The sequence below is a fragment of the Sorex araneus genome, chromosome 3 (genome assembly GCF_027595985.1).
Source record: "Sorex araneus isolate mSorAra2 chromosome 3, mSorAra2.pri, whole genome shotgun sequence".
NCBI lineage: Eukaryota > Metazoa > Chordata > Mammalia > Eulipotyphla > Soricidae > Sorex > Sorex araneus.
Genome location: NC_073304.1, coordinates 194,199,014 through 194,218,873, shown reverse-complemented (window position 1 = coordinate 194,218,873; position 19,860 = coordinate 194,199,014). Strand labels below are relative to the sequence as shown.

The 19,860-nt window shown below is 51.0% G+C and overlaps 1 protein-coding gene across 3 annotated transcripts in view; it reads left to right on the top strand.

Moving 5' to 3' along the window:
• The first annotated feature begins 230 nt into the window (after positions 1–230).
• ANKRD13B (ankyrin repeat domain 13B) overlaps positions 231–19,860 on the top strand; it is a 30,140-nt gene continuing 10,510 nt past the window's right edge. For 2 of the 3 annotated variants that reach the window (XM_055130565.1, XM_055130564.1), the window contains exons 1-2: positions 231–498; positions 19,607–19,742. In XM_055130565.1, coding sequence (XP_054986540.1) covers positions 385–498; positions 19,607–19,742 — 250 coding nt within the window. In that variant the 5' untranslated portion in view covers positions 231–384. The remainder of the gene's footprint in view (positions 499–19,606; positions 19,743–19,860) is intronic. The other variant, XM_004605004.2, reaches the window with a different exon arrangement.

The following is a 19,860-nucleotide window of genomic DNA, read 5'->3' as shown; positions in this document are numbered from 1 at the left end:
CCGCGGCGGCGGCGTCCCCGGGGCCCGCGCCCCGTGCGCCCCCGCGCCCACTGCGGGCGCTCGCTCCCTCGGCCGGGCGGCGTCTTTGTGTGCGGGGGTGTGGGAGGCGAGGCCGCGCCGCGCTGCCGAGTGCGGGCTCCCTCCCCGGGCGGGTGGGGGCCGCGCCGCGCCGCCCGCCGCCGCCTCGCGAGGACGCCCGCGGCCCGCGCCGCCCGCCCCGCGCCGGGCGCGCCGCCCCCGCCCGCCGGCGCCGCTCGCACATGCCCGCGCCGCAGCCCTGAGAGCAGACAGCGCCGACCCCCTGCCCCCCGGCCCCGGGCCCCGGCTGCGGCGCCGTCCCTCCTCCCCGGCCGGGCGCCGCGGCCCCGGCATGAGGAGCGGGCGATGATCCCCGCCAACGCCTCCGCCAGGAAGGGGCCCGAGGGCAAGTACCCGCTGCACTACCTCGTGTGGCACAACCGCCACCGCGAGCTGGAGAAGGAGGTCCGCGAGGGCCAGGTAAGCAGCCGTCGGGGCACCGCGCGGCCCCCCGCAGCCCCGAACGCCCGGCCGGCGTGGGGAGGGGGAGCGGCGCGGGCTGTCCCGCCTCTCGACGAGTTTGCAGCGCTTCTTTGTTCGCCGCCGCGGCTTTTGTGTTTGGGGACCGAGAGGGGGTGATGGGAGCGCCCCTGCCCGTGCCCTTCGGGCCGGACGGGCGGCCTACACGTGTTCCCGGACCCCCCAAATGGTGGCCAGGAACACGGCGCCCCCTCCGCCGCCAGCCAGTGAAGGCTCGGTGCGGTGGGAGAGTCCGCCTCACACCCGGAGCTGCCGTGGGAATGTGTGCCGGGGGTGGTGGGTGCTGCGGGGGGCCAAGGGAGGGGCAAGGCCTGCCGAGGGGGTGGTGACAGGTCAGGGATCAGAGCTGAGACCCTCCTAGGCATCCCAATGACCCCTATTACGGCGGCGAGTGCTTCGTCTGTTTGTTCCTGCAGGGCAGGGTTCCGGGGTCCCTCCCGGCCCAGCACCCACTCAGGAGCCGGCGAAAGAGACTTCCCCTTAGAGGAAGCCCCAAAGGGCCTTGTCCAGGTGCTGAAGGCGCTCTCCTGCCCTCTGGTGCTGGGGCGCGGCTTTTGGGCGCCCAGGAAGGACGGGCGGTTCTGCTAGCCTGTGTGAACGGGTGGGGCAGCTGGTGGTCGCCGCCAGGACGCTAAAGGGAGGAGGTTTCTCGCGCCGTTCTTAGGACCAAGGCGGGCACTGGACAGCAGACTTCCCAGCTCTGCCCATCTACCAGGCCACAGGTAGGTACTTCTGGCCTGCCTGTTCCCTCCAGGGCAAGCCCTTCTTTGGCTGTGCCCACAGCTGCCAGCTGGAGAATGCACCCCCGACGTGGTTTAAGTTCTGAGACCCGACGTTATGGGCATGAGTGTCCCCCTTTGGAGGGCCACTTCCCGAGTCCGAGGAAGTTCACTCTGGGGAGCCTGTGCTTCAGGAGACTCAGAGCTAGGGCAGGACTATGAAGGGCACTCCTGGGCCCACGAGCCAACCTGGCATTCAGCTCTGCATGACAGACCCAGGAGATCTTCAGGTGACTTAAACCACTGGACTGGTGACAGTGCTAACTTCCTTTCTGCCACTACTTATCCCCGAACCCTCCAAGTGGCTCTACAGACAGAGTCTCTGCTTATCCCTCTGAAGGAAAGTGCCCGCAGCCTGGGATGCTGGGGATAGGGACCATCTCAGAGTGTGGGTCACAGGAGACACCGTGGGCAGCTCCCCTAGGGGGGACCCACACCCAGCTGCTGCTAAAGGACAGTTAGACACAGGCGCCGAGACATGGACAGCCCAGCCCGCCTGACTCCTCACTGTTTTTCTTCCCAGGGCAAAAGACAACTCGACAGGGCTTACAGCTGGCAGTGTCCAGAGAACTTCCAAAAGGGAGAGGGGGTCTCAGTGAAGGCCAGTGGCTGGCTCTCCAGAAGGAGACCCCACTTGCCCAGGTGGGCTGGAGGACTCTATTGCAGAAGTTGGAGAGAGGCAAAAATGGTCTAGAAGGAAAAGCTCTTTCTCCCAGCGCCCCCCCCCCCAACCCGATTGACAGGCCTCAGGCCAGTAGCCATCTTGTGGGGTGAGGCGGGCACTGGAACCTGCTGCAGGAAAGCGTATTTGGGGGTCTCTGCGTGTGCATCTCCACCCTTCCATCACACTGTCATGGAAGCCAGGCACCAGGTGCCTCCACCAGCCTCCCAGTGCAATAGATTCTCCCCCTCTACCTCACCAAGCCAGCTAGGGCGCCTGCCCAGGTGAACCTTCGTTCAGCTGCAGAGGAGAACCAAGTGCCTCCTTCCTGGGCTGCCCCTTAGGCTGGGGGTGGAGAGGCTCCTGGCTGGACTTCATGCCAGGACTCACACTGCATTCAAAAGTGAGATAGTACAGTGGGTAGAGCGCTTGCCTTGTATGCAGCCAACCAGGATTTGATCCCCAGAACCATATATGGTCCCTGAGTACCATCAGGACCTGAGCCAAGAGTAAGAGCCTGAGCACTGCTAGATTGGGCCCCAAAACAACTCCCCCACAAATAAAACCTCAACCCCTTTCTGCTCCCCTGCCCCCGCCAAACCCCGCCAAACCCCACCAAAAGTGCACTCCTTGAGCACAGAGCCGGGAGTGGCCTGTGGAGCACTAAAAAAAAAAAGAACAAAAGTGCACCTGGGACCTCAGAATGTGCCTCAGTGGAGTCCGTGCCTTTCCTGTGGATGAGAGTTGAGGCCTGGTTCCATCCCTAACTCCCAGCACCCCTGTCCCCCACACGCATTCTCAGTCCTGCGGGTGTCGGGCTCCCTGAGGCCCAACCCAACCCCTTTTTGCACAGGATGGACTTTGGAGCAGCTGCCTGACATCATAATGAAACTCCAATAAATCCTGAACATCCCAAGCCCCAGGGTGGGGGGGTGTGGCGGGTGGGGTGGAGCACCCCAACCTCAAGTCCTTCTGGCATTGCTGTCCCAGAAGGTGGCCAGGCTGCCGTCCTCACGTAGCAGCTGGGTTTCTCTGCTCTTGGCATAGCCGCCGCCTCTTCACTCCAGGAAAGCCCCACAGAGGCCCTCCCACGGGCAGGCATGGCAGTGTGCATCTCCCAGGACTGGCCTCACAGCGGGGGCAGGGGCTTGGCGCAACCCCCAGGAGCTTTTGCAGGGCTGGAAGTGGGGCATGATGGAGACAGGAGGTGCTCGGTGGGCGCATTTTGTTAAAGACTCCCCGCTCAGCGCTGCTCACCAGGAGGAGGGCTGCCAGGTGCCCTGCAGGTTGGGCGCAGTCAGGGCTGTGCCAGTCCTCACCTGGCTGGCAGCTGCACCCCGGCTCTGGAGTCCCACATCCCAAGGCTCCCCGAGTGTATGAGTAGAGGGTAGGAGTCTCCGGGGAGAGCCGGGGTGCAGGCTGGGCTCCAGCAGGAGGCATTCTGGGCGCTGCTCTGCTTCCAAGGAAACAGCTTCTTCCTTCCTGGGGCTGCTTTGCCTCCGCCTCCCTCCCGCTTCCCCTTTATCCTTTTGACCTAGAGGCAGGAGAGAGGGAGTCACAGCCTGGCCACCCAGGATATGGGATGTGTCCAGGAACTGGAGGGCCACGTGTGACACACACAACCTGCCCCCTAAGGTGAGGGGATAGCATCACAGTTGGTGATTTGGGAAGTTCAGAACAAGGAACCACAGACCCCAGACACCAAAAGTTGATGTTGGGGCCAGAGCCACAGTACAGTGGGTAAGCCACTTGCCTTGCGTGTAGCCGACCCGGGTTCGATCCCTAGCACCCCATGTGATCCCCAAGCTCTGCCAGGAGTGATCCTTGAGGGCAAAGCCAGAAGTAAACCCTGAGCACTTCAACATGGCAAAAAAAAAAAATCCGTATGTTTTGGGAGGAGGAAGAGGACCTGTGGGGTGCGATGGAAGGTGGGGAGGACGGAGAGGCATCTAGGCAGCCCTAACTGCCCAGCTCAGCTGAAGGCTGTATACAGCCGCCCTGGCCCTGCCTCCACCCTGACCACAGGCAGACAGTTGGGCTCCCAGCTCCGCTCTTGCACTGCGGGAGGGCGGGGAAGGGGAGAGGATGCGGACTGGCCCTCAGTGCTGGGTTTAATCTAAATATGGCTAAGATTTCCCTCAACTCAAGGACTCTGTTGCCGCTGAGCAAGTTTGACAAAGGCCCAGCTATGCATGGATGCTGCCCACAGCTGCGTGTCTTACACGAGAGGAGGCGCCTCCAGAGCTGGAGGGCAGCTCTGTACGCACATGTGCACAGAGCACAGATCCTGAGTGTGGCCCCAGAGATGGTGCAGAGGTATACTGCGTGCACACCTTACATTCAGGAGGTCTGGGGGGAGGGGTTCGATGATCCCAGCACTGCTTGGTCCTGGGAGCACTGCTGGGAAGAACGAGTCCCTTCCCTGAAGCCCCAGCAGACTTGGTCCAAAACCCCAACAAAAAGTAGCTCAAACGTGTGTCCTTAGACCTGTGTGTCGGTGTGTCTCTGTGTCCACACTCCTGAGTGGAAGCAGGGAGGCTCTGCTCAGGGATACCTAACTCCTAAATCCAACAGGTTCGGGTGGTGCTGTGCTGTTTGGAGATGGGGACTCCTAGGCTGTGTTGAGGGGGTCCAGGATCCCTGTTGGCAAGATTCAGTTAGGCCCCTACTGCACTACCAGCGGTGCTGGGACCACCAGAGCCATGCTTGGTGGCCCTGGGAGCCCTTGTGGTGCCAGAGATCAGACCCAGAGCGTCTTCCTTCAAGGCATACACTCCCGCCCTCTGTGCTGTCTCCTCTTGTAGGGGAGGGACTCCTGAAGGTGCTTGGGGCAGGTGTGGTGCTCCAGTGGTGGGCAGGGGGGGTCAGGGGCGCATGCAGTATCAGGAATCAAATGCAGCATTCCTGCATGTAGCACGACTCCAATCCTCCATGCCATCTCCCTGGCCTAAGGCCCACCTCTGCATCCCCAGTAACTCCAGTCAAGGGCGGGACTGGATGAGGCTTTTTTTTTTTTTTTTTTTTTTGCTTTTTGGGTCACACCCAGCGATGCTCAGGGGTTCCTCCTGGCTCTGCACTCAGAAATTACTCCTGGGGGCTGGAGTAATAGCACAGCGGATAGGGCGTTTGCTTTGCACTCGGCCAACCTGGGTTGATTCCCAGCATCCCTTATCCCCTGAGCACCGCCAGGAGTGATTCCTGAGTGCATGAGCCAGGAGTAACCCCTGTGCATCACCAGGTGTGACCCAAAAAGAAAATAAAAAAAGAAATTACTCCTGGCGGTGCTGGGGGAACCATATGGGATCCCGGGGATCAAACCTGGGTCTGCCAAGTGCAAGGCAAACGCCCTACCTGCTGTACTATTGCTCCGGCCTCTGGATGAGGCCTTTCTGGTGGCGAGGGTCGGGTGGGGGGTAACACAGCTGCAGGCCTCCTTTGAGGGGTGGGGTGAATTCACCTGAGGACCTCTTCCTCAGCAGAAAGGTGGGGAGCTATTGTGGGGTTTGTGTGTACATGGGAGACAGCAGTGCCTGGGTACTGGTGGGGGGAGGCTCTCAGGAGTGCAGCAGTGGAGATGGAGGTGGGGTGGCACCTCACGCGCAGGCAGTGCCAGCTTCTCAACGAGGCCTGGAGCAGCACCTGACGGGGAAGGGGGGGCAGCCCCGGGCCAGGCTGTGTCTGCAGGCTCCCTCAGGGCCTTGTTAGTGGCTCTGGGCATCTGGGGCAGGCTTGAGGGAGGCGAGGCTGGCTCAGCTGCAGCCCCCCTGGGAAGGAAGGCCGCCTCCTGAACTCCTGCACCAGCCTCAGCTCTGTGGTGTTCTGCAACCTCCCCCCAGCTCCCAGAATCCCAGGTCAGCACCCACCCATCGTGGGCAAAGACTGAGGGGTGTGCCCTGCCTCTGTGGGACACCGCTGGCATCTCCACCTCAGAGGGCCCCAGGGCCAAGTGTACTTTGAGTTTTATTTATTTATTTATGTATTTATTTTTGCTTTTTGGGTCACACCCAGCAATGCACAGGGGTTACCTCCTGGCTTTGCACTTAGGAATTGCTTCTGGCGGTGCTCAGGGGACCATATGGGATGCTTGGAATCGAACCCAGGTCGGCCGCATGCAAGGCAAACACCCTACCCGCTGTGCTATTGCTCCAGCCCCTGAGTTTTATTTTTGTGAGTGGCCCAGAACTGTCGCTGTGCTCAGCACTACTTGTAGCATGTAGGGCATGTGGTACCTGGGACTGAACCCAGCCTCAGCCCCTCGTGAGGTTTCCTTGGTCCCTTTTACTTTTTCCACTCCCAGTGTATTTTTAAAAGTGGAGAAGAGCCAACACAGTTTACATTAAGAATGTATGTACACTAAACCTTTTTATTAGATCTGGGGACCTCCCAAACTCTGCTCAGAGGACCCTCTTCCAGCAGTTTTTGGTCTCCTGGACCAGATGGGTCAGTGCCAGTTTCTCTGTCATGCTGCTCAGGCCTTGCCATGGGGGTGGGGGGCAGTTGAAGGGCCTCACCTGGTGGTGCTCAAGGCCTCCTGAGCAGTGCTTGGGAGCCCCCACAACTCCTGTTTGTTGTAATGTCTAATGTACAGTTAATTTTGTCCAGTTTTCATTTTAAATGCCATACTTTATGGCTTTTGAACCATAAAAGCCATACCTGGTGGTGCTCAGGGGCTACTTGCAGCTCTGTGCTCAGGGATCACCCTCAAATGGTGCTCTGGGGATCCGACTTGAGTTCTTCTGCGTACAGTATTGTGTGCCCTTGATATCTGAGCTGGCTTCCCAGCCTCTTATATTATTTTAAATGTCAGATTTCTTTTTTTTTGGGGGGGCGTCAGGGAGGGGGTTGGGCCATGCTCTGGCAGTTTTCAGGGGTTATTTCTGGTGGTAGTCAGGGGACCATTTACTAGGACTGAATCAAGGTAATCTCTGTACTATCTCTTCAGCCCTATTTTTATTTTTAAGGGGCTGGCATACATGGTGGTACTCAATGGACAAACATATACGTCATTTCATTTAGCCATCTCTCTGACTCCCTAAATGCTTCAGTTACTTGGTTTTTTTGGCCATAAGTGGTGGTGCTGCTGGGGGGCTATTTCTGGTTTCCTGTTTGGGGGGTTATCCTAGCGGTGTTGGGATTGAACCCAGAGCTCCTGCATGCAAAGCATAAGCTTAGCTGTTGAGCTATCTCTATCCCTAAATGTATTTTATTTTATTTAGGTTTTTTTTTTGTTTTGTTTTTTGAGAGGAGTCCACACCTGGTAGTGCTCAAGATTTACTCTTGACTCTGTGCTCCAGGATCATTCTTGGCAGGCTTGGGGGACCCTAAGGGGTGCTTAGGACCAAACTCGGTCAGCCACATGCAAGGCAAATGCCCTGTCCATGGTACCATCATTTCAGCCTTCATTAATTGATTAATAAATTAATCAAAATTAATTGATTAATTTTGGTTTGGGGACTATACTCAGTAGTGCTCAGGGCTTGCTCTTGGCTCTGTGTCATGGATCACTCCTGATAGGGCTTGGGGGGCCAAATGGGGTCCCAGGGATTGAACCCAGGTTGGCTGCATGCAAGGCAAGTGCCATACCCATTGTGCTCTCTCTCCCAGTCCCCTAAACTGACCTGTTCCCTCTGTGTTTCCAGCCTCTTTTGGCTGATTTGGTTGACTTTCATGTCTGTGGCAACTTTCCTCAAATGTTCTGTTGGACCCATTGGCCATTGGGGTATATTTAAGAATGAGAGTGAGGAGTTTATTGATACAAGAATTATACTCACCTGCTTATTATAGGGTTTTCTTTTTTGCTTGTTCATTTGTTTTTTTGGACTGGCGATACTCAGAGGTTACCCGTTGCACTCAGGAAATCACTCCTGGAGGTGCTTGGAGGACCATATGGGATACTGGGAATCGAACCCGTATCAGCATCATGCAAATCAAATGCCCTACCCACTGTATGCCCTTTTCTAGGATTTCCAGAGATCTTTAAGGCCTCTCTTTTTGGGATAGGGCAACATCCGGAGTTGCTCAGGGCTTACTTCTGGCTTTGCGCTCTGACATCACTCCTGGCAGAGGGCTGGGGGGAGCCATATGTGGTTCTGGGGATCAAACTGGGTCAGCCATTTTCGAGGCAACTGATCCCTCTGATAGTACCTGCTGTACTATCACTCCATCCCTGAGGTCTTTCATTTCTCCTCTAGTTTGGACCTGGAGAGATGGCACAATGGGTTGAGCAGATGCCTTGCATGCAGGAGGCCCAGTTTCAATCCCTGGCTCTGTATGGTTGCCCCAGCACCTCTGGGAGCAATCCCCAATCACGAGCTGGACAGTAGCCCCTAAACCCCTTAGACCACTTGGTGTACAGCCAAAACAGAGTCCTCTACTTTCTAGTTTGGGGGCTGGGGTTTTACTGTACCAGTTTTCAGTTTTGGCCCCATGACCTCACCCTCAGGCGAGTCTAGCACAACTCACAACGCAGGCTCAAGTTCTACAGAGAATAAGTCAGCATCCAGGAAAGGACTTGGGGCATCTTCCCGCTTCACAGGGTCAGGGAAGGGGCCAGGGATTCTGAATTGTTTTTGGAGGGAGGGGGCACATTTGGGCTCCACAGGCTGCTCTCAGCCCTGTTTTCTGGCATTGCTTGTGGCAGGTGCTCCGGGTTCCATGTGGTGCTGTGGCTCACAGGCTTTCCACACGCAGCACATGAGCTCAGCCCCTGGAGCTGTGTGGCTCGAGAGCCCCAGCGTCCAGATTTAATTAGTTACCTTTTCGTTGTTTGTTTTTGGACCCCACTGGGCAGTGTTCAGGGGCAATTTCCAGCTCTCTGCTCTGGGGTTGCTCCTGGCAGTGCTCATAGGGCCATGCAGTGCCAGGATTCAAAGCAGGGTTGGCCTCGTATAGGGCAAACACCTTAATCCCTGTCCTGCCACTCAGGCCCTGTGGATTTTGAATTTAAAACCAGTCTCACTGTGGAGCTGGGGCGATAGTCCAATGGGTAGGGTGCTTGCCTTGCACACAGCAAACCCGGGCTTGATCCCCAGCATCCCATATGGTCCCCTGAGCACCTCCAGGAGTAATTCCTCAGTACAAAGCCAGAAGTAACCCCCGAGTACCACCAGGTGTGGCCCCCACCCAAAACAAAACAACAACAACTAAATAAAGCAAGCATCTCTGTGCTCAGGTCTGATCCTTATTCCCCTCCCGCTGCTCCCCTGCCTGAATGTTCTGCACCTTTTATTGGCACTGGTGGGTAATCTGTTCACAGCTTCTGGGTTCCCCATCCCGAGAGCTGGGCTTCTGAGCCTCTGCTCTCCTAAGTTACTTGTGTTGTCTCAGCCATTCTCCATGATCTAGAGACGTGTTGAAATTTCTTATCTGCTGACATTTCTGTACTTTTTCTTCTTGTGGGTTTTAAATATTTTATTATCATTCTGATATTCACAGATTTACCACTTGGGCACTCTTCATTCCTTTGTATTGATCTGAGTTTCCATTTGGTATCATTTTCCTTCCACCTGAATAAACTTCCTTTAACATTTCTAGCATAAGTGATAAGTTACCATTTGTTTGTCCTTAGAGTCTTTGTTTCTTCTTCATGTTTGAAGAATATTTTCAAACATGGATATGTAATTCTAGGTCAGCAGTTTTTCTCTCTCTAGGGACAGGAGAATAGTGCAGGGGTTAAGGTAGTGTCGTACATGCAGCTGTCTCCAGTTTGCTTCCTGGCACTGCATAGGGACCCTTGAACAGAGCCAGGAGTAGTAGGCCCCAAGCACTATGTGGCAAAACAACAACAAGAATAACAGCCTTTCTCTCTCTGTAACCCCTAAAGATTTCACCGGACTTTTTTTCTAGCACAGTCTTTCTGGTTTTTTGTTTTGGATCACACCCAGTGGTGCTCAGGGCTTACTCATGGCTCTGTGCTCAGAGTTTATTCCTGGTAGAGCTGAGGGCATCATATGGGATGCCAGGAATCAAACCCAGGTTGACTGTGTGTGACAAAAGCACCCTACTTGCTATCCTATTGTTCCAGTTCCATGTGTATGCATGCAGTTTTTCTGATGAAAAGTTCTTTCCTGGGGCTGCAGTAATAGTAGAGCAGGTAGGGCATTTGCTTTGCACGCAGCCGACCCAGTTCGATTCCCAGCATCCCATATGGTCCCCCAAGCACTGCCAGGAGTAATTCCTGAATGCAAAGCCAGGAGTAACCCCTGTGCATTGCTGGGTGTGACCTAAAAAGGAACAAAAAAAAAAAAACCTCTTTCCTATATCAGATTATTTCCTATATATTTGAGGGGTGGTTTGGGACCACTTTTCTGGCTCTGTGCTCAGAGTCATCCCTGGAGGGGCTCAAGGGATCACGTGGCATCAGGGATGGAACCAGGGCCAGCCTGTGTGCAAGGCAAGTACACCAGCCCCTGTAATATCTCTCCTGCCCTTCCTATATTTGTCTTTTCATAAATAACGTGTCATTTCTCAGAATGTTATTAAGCTTTTAATTGCTATTTTTTTGCTTTTGATTATGATTGGGCCTCGGTGTAGTACTCTCTGTATACTTGGGATTCATTGCATTCCTTGGTTCTGTGGATTTATTATAGTACTTATATATAGTATTCATATATATAAACAAGTTTATATATTGTATTATATATCCTGATATATGATATTATATATCACAGACCACAAAATTGGGGGTCAGAAAGCTACAACAGGCTGGAGCTCATAGTTTTCTTGCAAGAGGCCCAGGTTTGGTCCCTGGCACTGCATGGTCCCCTGAACATTGCCAGGAGCACTAAGACAAGAGTAACCTTTGAGCACCAGTTAGAAGAGCCTAGAAACAACCCTCAAAAGGGTATTCTCTGGGGCCTGAGTGACGATAGTATTGTGGGCAGGATGCTTGCCTTGCATACGGCCAACTGGGTTCAATTCCTGACATCATTTGTGGTCCGCTGAGCTCCACAAGGAGTGATCCCTGAGCACGGAGCCAGGAGTAAGCCCTGAGAATACCAGAGTGACCTCTACTCAAAACAAATGAAAACAATCCAAAAAAAACCAAACAAATGGCATTTCCTTTCTGCTTTGCAAATCATAAACAAACTCAGTAGGACCCCTTTCCTGTAAGGGTAAGTTCCAGGGAAGAATCCTCTGTGCACTTCCAGCAGCTGGTGGTCTAGGCCTCCCTTGGTCAGTGGCCCCCACCTACAGGACTCCCATCTTCACGTGCAACTTCCCCCTGTGTCTCAAAAAGAAGCTTGTCATTGTATTTAAGGCCTCCCTGGTTATCCAGGCTGCTCTCCCTTCATGATCCTTAATTTAATTACTTCTGCAAAGATGTTTTTTTCAAGTAAGGTCACATTCACAGGTTCTCTATATATGGATATATACAGATAGATATTTTTGGAGAAATTTAGCGTTCAGCTTACTGCAGCATTTCCCCTCCTTCCCTTTATTGTTTTTTAAATTTTAGTTTTATTGAAACGCTGTGATTTGCAACGTTGTTCACAATACAGTTGTTTCAGGCATGCAATGTTCCAATACCAACCCCACCACCAGTGTCATCTTCCTCCATCAGTGTTCCCCGTTTCCCTCCCACCCCCCAGCCTGCCCCATTAGCAGGCGTATAACATATTTCCTTCATATTGCCTGCTCCAACAAAACTTAAAGGAATGGCAAGTAGAGTGATCAGAAAATCAGTAGAAGTCAATGTGAATGGTTGATTGCTAGATGAGTTTAAGCTATGCAAATAAAGAAATTCAGATCAGTTGTTTATTTAATTTTTAATATTTTTATGTTTTAACTGAATCTCTGTGAGTGATACAGAGTTGTTCATGATTGGGTTGTAGTCATACAGTGGTCCCTTCACCAGTCTACATTTCTCACCACCAGTGTCCCCAGTTCCTCTTCCTTCCCTCCCCCTAAATTCAAATTATTTAATATCTATGCTTTAATACCTATTCTCCTTTAATAAATAAAGTTTCAACTCTGGCATCTAATATATATTGCATTCAATTATATTTTGTTCTTGGGGTCTCATTGTAATCATGTCTTCTTTGTCATTAAGAAAACTTTTTTTTTGCTTTTTGGGTCACACCTAACTATGCACAGGGGTTACTCCTGGCTCTGCACTCAGGAATCACCCCTAGGGGTGCTCAGGGGACCATATTCATTAACAAAACTTAAAAAAAAATGGGCTGGAGTGATAGCACAGCGGGTAGGGCGTTTGCCTTGCACGCAGCCGACCCAGGTTCGAATCCCAGCATCCCATATGGTTCCCTGAACACCCGCCAGGGGTAATTCCTGAGTACATGAGCCAGGAGTGACCCCTGTGGATCATTGGGTGTGACTCAAAAAGCAAAAAAAAAAAAAAAAGAAAGAAAACTTAAAAAAAATTCTTTGCTAATGTATTTTGTAGTTTACATGGAATAAGTAGAGCCTATAAATATAAAATTTAGGAAGAGTGAAGAGAATTAAGAACATTTAAAGGGGGAAATCTGGATATGCCTATAAAGATACTGTGTTTTATCCTAAGAAAGTATCCCTATTTTAATATTCAGATTATTCATATTTTGTCAGAGGGAGGTCCTCAAACTATCTCCTGTCCTTTTGTTTTTTTTGCATTTTGGAGCCATACCCACCAGTGCTCAGAGGTTACTCCTGGCAGGTTCAGGAGACCATATGGGGTGCCAGGAATCAAATCCGGGTTGACCGTGTACAAAGCAAGCACCTTCCTCACTGAACTGTTGCTCTGGCCCCTCTTCTGTTCTTTTGACATGTGCCCATCATCACTGTATCACTGTCATCCCGTTGTTCATCAATTTGCTCGAGCGGGCACCAGTAATGTCTCCATTGTAAGACTTGTTACTGTTTTTGGCATATCGGGTAGCTTGACAGGTTCTGCCGACCATCATGTAAACATTTTTAATTATTTATTTATTTATTTATTTATTTTAAATATGTGTATATAGCACAAGTCTATTTTTTATTTTTTATTATTTTTTTGCTTTTTGGGTCACACCTGGCAATGCACAGGGGTTACTCCTGGCTCTGCACTCAGGAATTACTCCTGCCGGTACTCAGGGGACCATATGGGATGCTGGGATTCGAACCCGGGTTGGCCGCGTGCAAGGCAAACACTCTACCCGCTGTGCTATCGCTCCAGCCCCTAAACATTTTTTAAAATTAAAGAATCATGATTTACAAAGTTATTGATAGTTGAGTTTTAGGCATACAGTCTATTTTTTTTGGGGGGGGGGCACATGCACTTTGGCACATGCACTTTGGCACATGGCTTTGCACTCGGGAATCACTCCTGGCAGATTTAGGGGGCCATATGGGTTGCTGGGAATTGAATCCGGGTCGGCCATGTGCAAGGCAAGCACTCTACCAATTGCACTAACACTTCGCCCCTAAGGCAATATGGTGTTTTTTCCCTTATCTTTATTTCTTTTTTTTTTTAATTTTTAAAAAATTATTTATTTTTAAAGAATCACAGTGAGATACAGTTACAGACTTATAAACTTTCATGATTATGTTTCAGTCATACAATGATCAAGTACCCATCCCTCCACCAGTGCCCATCCTCCACCACCAGTGTTTCCAGTATCCCTCCCGCCACCCTCATGCACCCCCTCCCCCTCGGCCTCTGTGACAGGCGCATTCCCTTTTACTCTCTCCTTTTGGGTGCTATGGTTTGCAATACAGGTACTAAGCGGCCATCATGTTTGGTCCATAGAAGGCAATACAATATTTCAACACCAATCGCATCACCAGTGTCAGCTTCCCTGCACCAGTGACCAGTGTTCCTGTGCTCTCTCCCCACACCATCACTCCATTCCTGGCCTGGAGGCCACGCATGCACACACACGAACCCACCCCTCCTAACTGTGGTACTTGCACACTTGGTTGTGGTGCTTGCTGAGGTCTGCAGTGCCCCAACAGTCAGCTGTGGTGGAGGGTCACATTCTTTTTGTTTTGGCGCTGGCACATTCTGCCTGTGTCTGCTGCTGGTCACGATGGTGCTCATAGGGCTCTGGCTTCCCAGCTGGGGTGCTCACACATCTCTCACCAAGAGCCTCCCCTCTTTAGTTGGTGCTCACGCACACCTGGCTAAGGTTCAGAAATCACTTGCAGAGCTGAGCACAGACAGCAGAGATGCTAAGGTTGTACTCAGTGCATGTGGCAGTACTGGGGACTGAACTTGGAACCTTGCACTTGCAGTGCAGGAGCTTAAGTCACTAAGCTATCCTTCATGTCCTCCATTTCTGTTGTGTGTGTGTGTGTGTATGTGTGTGTGTGTGTGTGTTCGGAGAGGTCGCATCTGGCAGTGCTCAGGGCTTACTCCTGGCACTGCACTCAGGGATCACTCCTGGCAGTGTTCAGGGGGCCCTATGGGGTGCTAGGGATCAAACCCATGTTGGCTATATGTAAGGCAAGTGCCCTACCTGCTGTATTACTGCTCCAACACCTTTCTCCCCTGCCCTACCCACAAAAAATCAAATTTGGAAAATTTGGGGTCATTATTTCTATATGTGGTCATCTCTCTCTCCTACTGTAGCCTGACCTTTGGATTTTACCTGTGTTAGAATGCTGCATAGCCGCTCACAGATTACTGAGGCTCTTTGAGTGTTGTTGAACATGTTTTTTCTTCTTTCTGTTTCAGTTTGGATTATTCTATTATTAGGTCTTCAAGTTCTTTGGTTTTAAAATTCTGCCATGTCTAGGAGCCGGGAGATAGTACAGCGATTAGGACCCATGCTAGGCCAACCCAGGCTGTTTCTGGCACCACATAGTCCCCAGAGCATCACCAGGTACAGGCCTGGAGGCCCCCAGCACTGCTGGGGCGGTGGCCCAGGTAATATGCAGCTGAGGGCCTGAGCAGCGTAGCATGGACCATAGGCCGGGTTGTTTGAGAATCACTGGTTGAGCTTCCAGGCCTCCTGAGCACTGCTTGGGAGCCCCCACACCTCCTGTTTGTTGTAGTGTTTAATCTACAGTTAATTTCATCTAGTTTTTAATTTTAAATAACATACTTTATGGCTTTTGAAAACCATACTTAGTGGTGCTCAGGGGCTACTTGCAGCTCTGTGCTCAGGGGTCACCTTCAAATGGTGCTCAGGGGACCCCAAAGTGTGGAAAATTGAACCTGGGCTTTCTTCATCAAAGTGTGCACTCAGCCTGTCTGTCTCTCTCTGGTCCCAGTTATCAATATGTGTTATCTCCAGTTTTTTTCTTCACTTTTTTAAAAAAAATTTGAGTGTGTTGAAGCACTCATCATCTTTATTATTTCTGAATATGCTCAGATAAATTATTTTGCCATGGGCTATGGGCCATTTTTATTCATATTTTTGCTTTTTGGGTCACACCCAGTGATGCACAGGGGTCACTCCTGACTTTGCACTCAGAAATTACTTCTGGCAGTGCTCAGGGGGCCATATGGGATGCTGGGGATGGAACCCGGGTTGGCTGCATGCAAGGCAATTGCCCTATTTGCTGTATGTATCCAGTATGGGCCCTGTCTGCTGTATGTATCCAGTATGGGCCATATTTTTATTCTCTTCTTATCTGACCACTTTGAATTGAGGTGTTGGAAATTGTAAATATTTGGTGTAAATATTGTGGTGTTAAGCATCTGGATTTTGTTGTATTCCTTTAAGGAGTGTGAGGATTTGTTTTGACAGACTGGAGCAAATTTCTAGTAGATTTGAATTTAATTTAATCCCTAGCAATTAGGACTCAGTGTGTCATTTTTCTTTTTTTCTTTTTTTTTTTTGAATCAAAGGCTTTAGGGGCCGGAGAGATAGTGCAGTGGGTATGGTGCTTGCCTTGCATTGGCTAGCCCAGGTTCAATCTCCAGCATCACATATATTCCCCTGATCTCTGCCAGAAGTAATCACGGAGCACAGAACAAGGAGTAAGTCTTGAGCACTAGTTGACATGACCCAAACATAACCCTCCCCCTCAAAAAAAAAAAATTAAGGTTTTATTTGGAGGAGGAGGTTGGACCACATCCAACAGTGCCCAGGGGCCATTTCTGGCTCTGTTGAGCCCTGGCAGTGTTGGGAGACCATTTATAGTGCTGAGGAATTCAAACCAGTGTTGTTGGGATACAAGGCCAGAGCCTTAGTCCCTAAACTCTCTCTTACCCCCTAGGTCAGCCTTTTTCCTAGGGGAAGTTTAGCCCCACTAAGGGGAAGTCACGACCCTTCCTGGGGCTTTGGTAAGAACTCTCATTCTAGCAGCCCGCTTGACTCCTGCCCTGCGTGCACTCAGAGTGTCTCCCCCTTTCTGCTTGTTTTTGATGAGTTTTATTTTGCACATGTAAAGTTTAGCATTCAACAGAGACTCAAAAAGATCCTATGCCTATTTCTGGAAATTTTTTTTCTTTTTGCTGTTCCAGGGATCAACCCCAGGTGTCATGCATGCAAGGCATGCACTTCACCGCTGATCCCCCGCCCAGTTTCTGGAGCTTTGTAGGCTATGGCTCGATCCATTCTGAATCTTTCGTGTAACTTTGCGCCACCTCAGCGCCCCTCAGCACCTGTCTGGCTCTCAACTCCTCCGTGAGAAGCAAGCTCTGCTGAGGAGTTACCGCGCTGACGAGCAGCCTAGAGTAGGACCTCTAAACCTTTTCCACTTGCAAACTCATTTTCACCTGAGAAATGTACCACAGTGAGCACTGCCTGTAATGCCTTGGATTCATTACACAATTCAGAAACCTTTTATTGATGCAAAATTCTTTGTGACCTCATATTCCAGAGGATATCATGACCCACAGTTTTTTGCTTTTTGGGCCATACCCAGTGATGCTTAGGGGTTGCTCCTGACTCTGCACTCAGGAACCACCCCTGGCGGTGCTAGGGGGACCATATGGTATGCTGGGAATTGAACCCGGGTTGGCCGCATGCAAGGCAAACGCCCTACCTGCTGTGCTACCGTTCCAGTCCTGACCCACAGGTTTGAGCTAGTGTTTCTCAGCCGATTTTTCCAATAATGCCCCCTCGCTTTTTTTGTAAAAGAAAATACCTTTGTTTTGTTTGAGGTTTTTTTTTTAAGATTTTATTATTGAATCACTGCGAGCTGTTTTACAAAGATGTTTTATAAAGATTTTATATAAAGATATAATTATATTATTAAATATTAAATATTAATATATTAAACATACATTATATTTATATTTATGTTTATAAAGATATTATATAAACATGTTATGTTTCCCTTACAAAGCTGTTCATGATTAGGTTTCAGTCATACAGTGTTCCAGCACCCATCCCTCCACCAGTGTACATACGTTTCCCAGCACCAGTGTCCCCAGTTTCCCTCCCATCACCCCACGCCCCACAGTGGCCCAATTTTACCTTGTTTCCTTCCTATGGCTCCTTTGTCCTGTTTGTTGCTTCCTTGTGCTGTGGCACCCCCACCCCCACCATTTACATGGCTTTTACATGCAGCCCCGGTGGACTATCCTGGGGACTCACAAGGAGCCATGTGGCCTCCAGCTTGAGAAATGCAAATCTGGAGCAGTCTCCGCCTTTTTACCCCTCTTTATTTTGTTTGACTTTTTGGGTCACACCCAGAAGTGCTCAAAGGTTACTCCTGGCCCCTGCACTCAGGAATTACTCCTGCTGGGAATCGAACCCGGGTCGACTATGTGCAAGGTAAGCGCCCTCCCCACTGTACTATTGTCCTGGCTCCAGTATGAGGCTTTCTATACCTGAGCACTTGTCACCTGTGGGAGCACCTGTCAGCAGGCAGCGTTGATTCCAGCTACCGGGCTGGGGAGCAAGTACAGGAGTGAGGCTTGTTTGCATGTGGCCAGCCCTGGGTCCATCCCTGGCACGCTTGGTCCCCAGCACTTTCAGGAGTAACCCCAGCAGGTGTGTCCCAATGCCCCCGCCCCTGACTGCCCCCAATAAAAGTACCAGTCATGGGTTTCCTTCCATTTGTTTTGGTGGGGGGCCACACCTGGTGATGTTCAAGGCTAACTCCTGACTCTGCACTCAGGGTCACTGCTGGTGGTACTTGGGGGTCCATATGGAGTGCTGGGGATTGAATCCAGGTCAGCTGCTTGCAAGACAAGCGCCCTGCCCGTTGTATTATCTCTCCAGCTTGGTTTCCTTTTCACACCTGTGGGCTGACTGGAAAGCACAGGTGTGTGCAGAGGGCTTGTTTCTCATCCTCCGAGGGTTGCATTGCAGGCCACCTTGCTGCCATATGTCTGAAAGCAGTTTTTCTCATGGGCACTTTTGGGCAGGGGGTGTGACTTGGGGGTTATTCTTGGTGGTACTCAGGGACATGGTATTTAATGTGGGGATCAAAAGGGGATCAGATCTCTCTGGTCTTAAGTGGCATTTACTTTTATTTTATTTTATTTTATTTTATTTTTTTTTTATTATGATTAATTTTATTTATATTTTTTACACTTATAATTGGTTTACAATATACAATTTCAAGTTTTTATTTATTTTTTTTTTATTATTATTATTTTTTTTAATTTTAAATTTATTTATTTTTAATTAGAGAATCACCGTGAGGGTACAGTTACAGATTTATACACTTTTGTGCTTATACTTCCCTCATACAAAGTTTGGGAACCCATCCCTTCACCAATGTTTTTGGGTTTGGAGACCACACTTGGCAATGCTCAGGGGCTAATCCTGGTTCAGGGCACCCCGTTGTGCTCAGGGAGCATATGGAGTGACAAAGATCAAACTGGGGCCAGTCCCTTCCCTTTTATTCCCTGCACTCACCTCCCCTCTTCATGTCTTTGTATTTCTTTTTGTTTCTATTGTTATGCCCAGCAGTGCTTGGAGCTTATTCTTGCTCTGTGCTCAGGGATCGCTCCTGGGGATGCTCAGGGGACCATATGGGGTGCCGGGGATCAAACTTGGGTTGGCAGCATACATGGTCTTACCTACTGTGTTTTCTCTGGTGCAGCATTTAATCAAGTTTTAGGAATTTCATTTCAAATTGGAATCAAGGAAAGAGAGGAGTTTCGTGTTTGTAGTAAATTCACTGTACTTAACTGGAATCCCTAGACTCCTGGAATAGATATAAATATTTATGGTCAGTAATCATACTTCTGCCGCCCAACAAACATCTCCTACAGTATGATCAGGCTATCCATGAAGTAACAGTAGGGTTTATTTTTTAAATATTAATGCCTCCTCAGGCATAGGTCATGGGTTGGAAGTTGGGCCATGAATTCATTCTTTCATTCCTGTTACTGCATCTGATAGCCTAACCTCAGTAATCTGTCCAGGTCTGCACAGGCGGTCCTTCCTGCGGGTGGACCTCGCACCCCCGGGGTCGGCCCTGTCTCAGGTGCCAGCCTTGGCCAGCAGCCTCTCCACACGTCCCTTCAGTGCCAGATGCACACTTATAGGAGTGCATCAGGCCACGGAAGGGTGAAGGCGGTCAGGAGATTTGGAGGGGCCGGAAAGAAGAGCCTGCTCCTCCCTCCTGCCTGTCCTGCCTTTCACCAGCCGTGTTCATTGCGCTTGTTTTCTCTGTGGCCTTGTGAAGTGGGCAAGGTGGGAAGCCAGGTGGGTGCCACCTGTGTAGAGGCTGCTGGGATCAGACCATCACCTCGGTGCCCACCAGGACTGCCCTCCTTTTCCAGGTGGACATCGAACAGCTGGACCCCCGTGGTCGGACCCCCCTGCACCTCGCCACCACACTGGGACACCTGGAGTGTGCCCGGGTGCTCCTGGCACACGGCGCAGACGTGGGCAGGGAGAATCGCAGTGGCTGGACAGGTGGGCACACCTGCTGACCTGGCCGTGCAGCCAGGGCCTCCCTAGCACCCTTGCCTGGCCTCTGGCTAGCTGAAGTGAGCCCGAGTTGGAGCCCCCACCTGGTGATACTGTCCCTCCC